This window comes from Triplophysa dalaica, chromosome 1 (assembly GCF_015846415.1).
Source record: "Triplophysa dalaica isolate WHDGS20190420 chromosome 1, ASM1584641v1, whole genome shotgun sequence".
NCBI lineage: Eukaryota > Metazoa > Chordata > Actinopteri > Cypriniformes > Nemacheilidae > Triplophysa > Triplophysa dalaica.
Window position 1 is genome coordinate 35,667,520 of NC_079542.1, and position 8,153 is coordinate 35,675,672.

At 41.8% G+C, this 8,153-nt stretch overlaps 1 protein-coding gene across 1 annotated transcript; it reads right to left on the reverse strand.

The window, feature by feature from the left end:
• Positions 1–253: 253 nt before the first annotated feature.
• tyrp1a (tyrosinase-related protein 1a) lies at positions 254–4,377 on the reverse strand. Its single transcript, XM_056752150.1, has 7 exons — positions 3,521–4,377; positions 2,947–3,269; positions 2,440–2,644; positions 2,026–2,193; positions 894–1,073; positions 662–808; positions 254–588 (listed from the first exon to the last, which is right to left on the reverse strand). The coding sequence occupies exons 1-7, from the start codon at positions 3,879–3,881 to the stop codon at positions 404–406; spliced, it is 1,569 nt and encodes a 522-aa protein (XP_056608128.1). The 5' UTR covers positions 3,882–4,377; the 3' UTR covers positions 254–403.
• Between the last annotated feature and the right edge of the window lie 3,776 nt (positions 4,378–8,153).

The following is an 8,153-nucleotide window of genomic DNA, read 5'->3' on the forward strand; positions in this document are numbered from 1 at the left end:
TGTACTCCAAAGACTCCGATTTAATGAGATGCGGAAGCGCGGGATGATGTCATAAAAATCGCCAATTCTTGCAAAAGCGAGTGTTAAATGTTTGTAAAAGTTTTCTAAACGTGAATTAATGTTTTGGAGCACACTCTAATGACGATTGCTATGTTAATATTATTTAGGAAAACACGGAATACACATACAATTTAATATAAGACTCTGTGCTCTTTAGCAGCCAATGAAACACATAACACACATTTTATTAGTTGTTTGACATTTTTTTATACTTAAATATTGACATGTTTGCAATGTAAAACTGAAACGAAATGACAGATAGGCAACTTTCACAGAGACAGGTCTGATAAAATAAAATATAGCCTATAATATAATAAGTGTTTACAACACTAACACGACACATTTACACTACAGACTGTGTTTTATCATCGTAGCGTTGATAATGGTCTCCCAGCAACGGCTGTCGGCCTTCCCTCCTGTCAGAGCGCGAGCGAACCACAGACGTGGTGGCGGCGAAAATAACCGCAACGGCGATGAGAGCGGCGACCACACCGACGGTGATGATCTCAGTCAGAGTGAGAGCACGAGCTGCGATGAAATAAACAATCACACAAAGCACAAACCAAATACTATCTCTACATAAGATGTAGATGATGCTCACCTGGCCACTCCACCTCATAGGAGTAGCCGAGGTTCTCAGACGCTGTGGCGAACATCTCTGCGTTTGTTACTGGTGGCCAGAAGGCAACCATATTGAACTCTCTGTTATGACCGATGGGGGCATTTTCCAGCGGATAGACGGAGGAATCTGGAGAAGGCACACAAATGCGTTCCTACATTAACATTTCCTCAAATTTCATCAGACTTGACAGCACAAACAGAGTCAGATTTACCCGGACTGTGTCTGCGCAGCCATTCATCAAAGATGGCGTCGGTGAAGGTGTGAAGCAGGACAAAGATAGGGTCGTTGGGGGACAGGTGTGTCTGTCCGCCGGTCCCGTTTAGAAACAGGTGGGCAAGGTTATGTAGACTACGCACCACTGGATCATAATTCCCCTGAGGGGCGCTGTAACCTGCAAACACAAAACAACACACGCGTGATATTCACCTGATTCACAATCACGCTTTTTCACTGTAAAAAATAAATCCGTAAAAAAACGGAAATGTTCTGTAAACTGGAAAAACAGGAATACAAGGTAAAAAACATCCTTGTAAAATTATAGCATATAAGGAAATACGTTAAATAGTCCCTGTTTTTTCTGTAATTTTATAGTTTTTCAGAAATGCACTGTACAAAGATTTGTTAAAAATCTGAAATTTTCTGGCAGTTGTTGGGGCGCGGCTGGAGAGCAACTGTGAAACTACAATTTCCCTGTTTATCTTGTAAATTTGCAGTCTTTTTCTCGATTTTATGTTTTTATGACCGTATTTAAAAAAGAAACTGTAAAAAAGAAAGCTTGTATAAAAACTGATTATTTTTGGAAGTTGGAGCGCAGCTGGAGAGCAAGAAATTCTCTCTCGCGCACCTTCTCTGGATCTGTTCCACCTACGGTATGTGGAATGATCTACACACTGCTACAAGATCTGCAGATTCTGTAGCCATCTTTAAGAAACGTCTGAAAACACATCTCTTGCGTCAACATCTGACTGATCTGTTCTAACTCTATTTTCTTCTCTACTCTAAAAAAAAAAATGTATGAAGTATGAATGAATGATTCTGTATACTGTGTTAGGTTATATGAGACCAGTCTTCTCTTTTGATAGCACTTATGCTTTTGTTGTACTTATGCTGTCCCAATAGCTTCCATTACCTACCCCACCTGTAAGTCGCTTTGAATAAAAGCGTCTGCTAAATGACTAAATGTAAATGTAAATAAACTGTAAAATTACATTTTACCCGGTTTCTTGTAAATTTGCAGTCTTTTTATGGATTTTATGGTTTTATGACCGTATTTCAAAAATACATAAATTACAGTTTTTTTTACAGTGTCTGTGTGTGTGTGTGTGTGTGTGTGTGTGTGTGACCTTCAATGGTGTTTCTGAAACTGTCAGAGGACGTCGAGTAGAAGGGCGGCGTGTCAAACGTGTTGACCTCCAAACAAGCCGCCACATCCTGCGGCTCCGGCAGACGCTGCACCATCGGACGAGCAACATTACCCGCAGGGTTTCTTCTGATGGGACTGCTCTCCGAACCTCACACAGAGAAAAGAAAAAAGAAAAGTCCACCCAAAATATAAATTCCTTCATCATTTACTAAAACCTCTGAGTTTCATGCTTGTTCAGAACGCAAAAGAAGATATTTCGAAGAACGTCGATAACCAAACAACACTGAACCCCATTGCCTTTCATCGTATAAACAAAAAAAGCTGAGACATTTCTCAAAATATCTTCTTTTGTGTTGCACTGAAGACCGTGCCGATCAGAGATGAAAGATCTTACTGTTGCAGATGGTTCCGAGCGAGTTATACTCCTCCACGCTCTCACATATGACTCTCCACTGGGAGAAGATGGAGTTGGAGCTGATGGAGTTCATGTCGAAGGAGCTGCGAGCTCCCAGCAGATCATCTGTACAGATGTCACACTCGCTGCCTCCGATCGCAAAGTTCCAGTAGGGCAGAGCGAAGCTCGCGTCTCCCAACATGTCCTGAAAGACACATACAGAAAATGAACATGACGTTAACAACAATTTCACAGATGAATTATATTTCCACAGAAATTGGCCACTTGAGATGCGATGCTTGGGCTTCGGAGACAGACGGTCTTTTGTGAGAGATTTTACAGATTAGCCGGGCTCGTTACACACTTAACGTGATTTCATAACGAAAAATCATTCACTTAATGAATCAAATCACACATATTTTAATAAACAATTGACGTGAAAATAACTTTCTACTCATCTCGTGCGCATGCGCAATAGCGTTTGACGATGACAGTACTTTCGCGCACCTGCATGTCTCGCTCCAGCTGCAGTAAATGGTACCGGTGCCACGTGACGAACCCGGGCCCCTCGTGACTGAAGTCCACCCCGCCGAAACTGTCCTCTCCGGTTCCGAGGAACGTTCTTCTCACGGAGTAATAATGCGTCCACACGAACAGATTATAGATGGTGATGTTCTCGAACTGTACCGTGTTCCCGTCCGGCCCGAAGATCTCCGCGTAACGGCGCGCCGCGATCACCAGGTCCGGGTGTGGAGTGCGCTTGGCTTGGTCCAGCGCGTTCACGAAGGCGCGTTTCTCCTCCGAGCTCAGCTGCATCACGTTCCTCCTGACTGAAGTTTAATTGATAACAACAGGTTTAATTAATGTGATGGTGAGACACCAAAGGGTAAACGCAACATTGATAAAAACAAAAACAGACATTGTCCTGTTGGAAAGACCACCTCAGATCATCTCAGACCACCTCACACGATAGATGGGTCAACGCGCAATTTTGCAGGTGAAACTGGTTGATCAGGTGGCGAGGACACCTGTGGTCTTTCCAAAACGACACAGCTGGTTTTAAAGTGAAGTGTTGTCTGACCCACGGGAACGCGCTGCTCGCACGCGTCTCCGGTAAATCCGTGTCTGCAGCGGCCGCAGTCAAACCCGCTGAAGTTCCCGTTACACCGACACGCGCGCGTGAAGAAGCGCAGAGGCCAGCGCTCGCGGTCGTCAAGTCCGTCGTACGGGTACTGCGGCCCGTGCGCACGCGCGTCCGCGCTCACGTCCACGCACTGCCCGCGCCCGGAGTTCGCGCCGCACGGTTCATTTTCCAGACCTGACGGGGAAGGGCAGCACTGCGCGCTCCTGAGTCCCTCCGGAGTCACGCACACGCGTGGGAATTGAGCGCGCACGTGCCCGAGCGCACAACCCAGAAGAAAAACGGCATAAAATCTCCACATCTTCTTGGAAGATATAAATGATTTAAAAAGAAAGTGACTTAAAAAATATCTCCAAAAACTACAAAGCTTCACAGAACACCGAAACCATCTTTAAAATATGACAGGCGGGTACTCAAATTCAACTCCAGAAGCTACAAAACACCGCGGGCACGGGCCTTATACACCGCAAAATTGTACAAATGATTTTGGTTTATGTGTGTCATTCCCGTTTAGAGAGAAATTTGTTCTGGACACGGAGTTTAAATACCGCGTGAGCGCGTGACTGCAGGGATCTCCTCGTGACCACATCACATCTCAAACATTTTTCCTTCTCTAATCTCCCATTTCATTAACCATAAAACCGATTCTCCACGAAGATCAACATGTCTAACATTTAAACAAATGTTTAACTTTTAAAGCAATAGCCTACAATCCATTTAAATTAAGCATGGTTTTAAAAGGGTCTTTAGCATTTATGAAAGCTTTCGTCATTTTGCTACGGTTTTAAAGGTAGACCACAGTGCGTTTACAAATACCATAATTAAATAAAATGACCATAAATAAAAAAAATGTTAATATCATATATCAGCCTATGTAAAGCCAACTTTTATCCTGAGGTGATTTTTCAGTATTCAATGCAATGAAGGTTTAAACCTATAAATCGACGTGTATTTGAATGAAATAAAAGTATGCTTCACGTGGCCCCGCACGAACACAGGTGTCGGACGACGCATGCGCTGATCGACTTCACAACCGGTCGCGTGAGTTCGTATCTCACACCGGCGATTTTACAGAGGGAACGTGTTCATCTCTTCTCTTCCGCCCTACCGCACGGTAACGGATGCATATCCAGGTATGTTTTCAATATTTTAGGTATCAAGCTTGAAGATCATTTACATTTAGCAGACGCTTTTATCCAAAGCAACTTACATTGCATTATCCTATACATTTTTGTTTCTAAGTATGTACAGTCCCCTGGGATCGAACCCACAACCTTGCGTCCTCAACGCATGCTCTTGCCACTGAGCTACAGGAAAGATCACGTCACAGGGTGAACATCAGCCTGAACAATACGTCACAGCGTTGTTTTTCTTTGCTTCACCTTTACATTTTGTTTCAAGGTAAGGTGTTCAAAATCCTCGTAGTTTATAAGGAGTTTAATTTCAGCAGAGGAGTGAACCGATCTCACAGATGGCGCATTGAGCGCGTGGGCCTGTTGCTGTGACGCGTCGATCATTCCGCCATGTTGCACAGGGCAAGACTGCCCGCCAAACACATACAGGTGAACGGGGAGCTGGCTGCGCTTTTTTTCCAAATAAAAGTGTGAATTTCTTTAATTTAAGACCTTTGTAAGTACACAAACATTCAGTTGGCAGTTGCTTGATGTGTAACGGGAAGTTCTTTGTCAAAAGGGCTTGTGAAAACATACACTTGCCTTATTTATTTTAGGTAATTTTTTGTCCTCAATGAATAATTTTCGAGATGTCCCTATCATATTCTTTTTTTCTAGTTAAACACTTACGCTGAAAAGAGCTGCGTTTTCATTATTTACTGACGGAATCGAGTGATTTAACCATGCGTTCACACTAAACCGGTTTAAGTGAACAGAGCCATTCCACAGAAATACTACAAATACCATGGTTAATAATGATTACTATAGTAAACCCATGCCTTATTTTCGCCAGGGAAAACTTGCAGCTGGTACGTTCCTGGGATTACGATGTAGAGTCATGTGAAGAAGCTAATCCATACTACAAAGTACACACACTCTGAGACACATGCACATCTCGTGATCACACACACACAAGTTTGATACAATCCAACTATACAGTCTGATCTTCGCATTCTCGATGCAAAACGTTGTTTCTTTAATTATGAATGGGCCAAGTATTATTTGAAACGTGTCATTTTTGTGAGAAACAACATACTCGTTTCAAAAATATTTGAACTGATGACGTTGCTCGATTGTGTATTGGGGGATTTGTAAACTTTTGTAAAACTGCTCTGGAACATTAATTGTAACAAGTGATACTAAATGAAAGCAGTCAATGCTGTAATCAATGCTGTTATCATACCTTCAGTTCATTATTGTATCACATGATGGAGTGTGTTATTAAATGATCGTCTTTGTTTGGGTTGTTGACTGTGTGTTCAGCTTTAACTGTGATTGTGCAGATTGTGTGTGAAGATGATGATGATGTAGCAGCAGACTCTTGTCTTGTGATGTGTTGCCTGTGCGTGTGTCGTCATGTGAGTAGATGTGACTTTGTTAATCCGGTTCTCTCTTAAAGTGATAGTTCACCCAAAAATGAACATTCTGTCATTTACTCACCCCTCATGTCATAATTGGGATTTTTTTCATTAGATCACAAAATAAGATATTTGAAAGAAATATTCACGGTACCCATTCACTTCTGTTGTGAAGAAAATTACACAAAAAAGCAAGTCAAAGGCACGGCTGTTGTTCAGACAGCGAGCAAATTACACAATTTTCTTTTTTGTGTGAACTATCACTTTAAACTTATAGCTCCCCTCTTAAGACCAGCATGGTTACCATAGTAACTCTTCTAACCAAGAAGATTGTGGCACAACTGGTCGGATACTTGTGTTCGATGGGATGCCATCGATAACAGAACATGCAAACTCTGACATTATGAATGCCTTTATCAAATATACTCTTTTTCCTGTGTTAAGAATATAAATAATTAGATTTTATGCATAATTAGATTTCAAGTTTATGCAGTTTATTATCTATATATTTAATTTGATTCATTCCTACTAAGTGTATTTTTTTATGTTCCACACAGAATAACCACTCATTCAACAAACTAAAGTGTGTATTTGTGCGCGTGTGTTTAGCCTTCAGCAGCTCATGACATCTCTTTCAGTCGCGCGACATGCAACTATTTATTCACGTCTGCTACTGTGAGTTTGTGGTGACAGTGCTTCATTTATTAGGACTTTTATCTCAAAATGTGCTGACACACTTAATATTTCTTTAAACAGACCCATTATTTCTATAAATTTTCCATTAAATGGTGTGATACGATGAGTTTTGTTTCTTCTGCTACGAGCGCGGTTCTGAGCAATAGCATCTGTCTGCAGATGAGATGCACTGTCAGACACATGCACTCTCAGCCACGCATGCACACTTGTCACATGCACGTTCTAACGTATTTCACGAGATGAACTAAAAGATTCTATTAATAAAATGCTTTTTAATAGTACCGTAAATACTGGTGGTTCGGGTCAAGGCCAGGTATTTATTATAATTGTAGCTGAAATACATTACTGCACATCTACACTAATAATGAAAAAACATTACTAAATAAAACCTTTTCTTGTACACGTACTCTTCTGGCCTAAAATTATAAATGTCTCATTCTACAATAAACAGGTGCTTGTTAATCAATGGTTTAATTATAAAGTTTTATTATGTAGACATACTATATATACAGTGAGGAAAATAAGTATTTGAACACCCTGCTATTTTGCATGTTCTCCCACTGGAGGGGTCTGAAATTGTCATCGCAGGTGCATGTCCACTGTGAGAGACATAATCTAAAAATCCAGAAATCACAATGTATGTTTTTTTTAACTATTTATTTGTATGATACAGCTGCAAATAAGTATTTGAACACCTGAGAAAATCAATGTTAATATTTGGTACAGTAGCCTTTGTTTGCAATTACAGAGGTCAAACGTTTCCTGTAGTTTTTCACCAGGTTTGCACACACTGCAGGAGGGATTTTAGCCCACTCCTCCACACAGATCTTCTCTAGATCAGTCAGGTTTCTAGCCTTTCGCTGAGAAACACGGAGGTTGAGCACCCTCCAATGATTCTCTATTGGGTTTAGGTCTGGAGACTGGCTAGGCCACGCCAGAACCTTGATATTCTTCTTCCAGAGCCACTCCTCGGTTATCCTGGCTGTGTGCTTCGGGTCATTGTCATGTTGGAAGACCCAGCCTCGACCCATCTTCAATGCTCTAACTGAGGGAAGGAGGTTGTTCCCCAAAATCTCGGAATACATGGCCCCGGTCATCCTCTCCTTAATACAGTGCAGTCGCCCTGTCCTATGTGCAGAAAAACACCCCAAAACATGATGCTACCACCCCCATTCTTCACAGTAGGGATGGTGTTCCTGGGATGGTACTCATCATTCTTTTTCCTCCAAACACGTTTAGTGGAATTATGACCAAAAAGTTCTATTTTGGTCTCATCTGACCACATGAATTTCTCCCATGACTCCTCTGGATCATCCAAATGGTCATTGGCAGACTTAAGACGGGCCT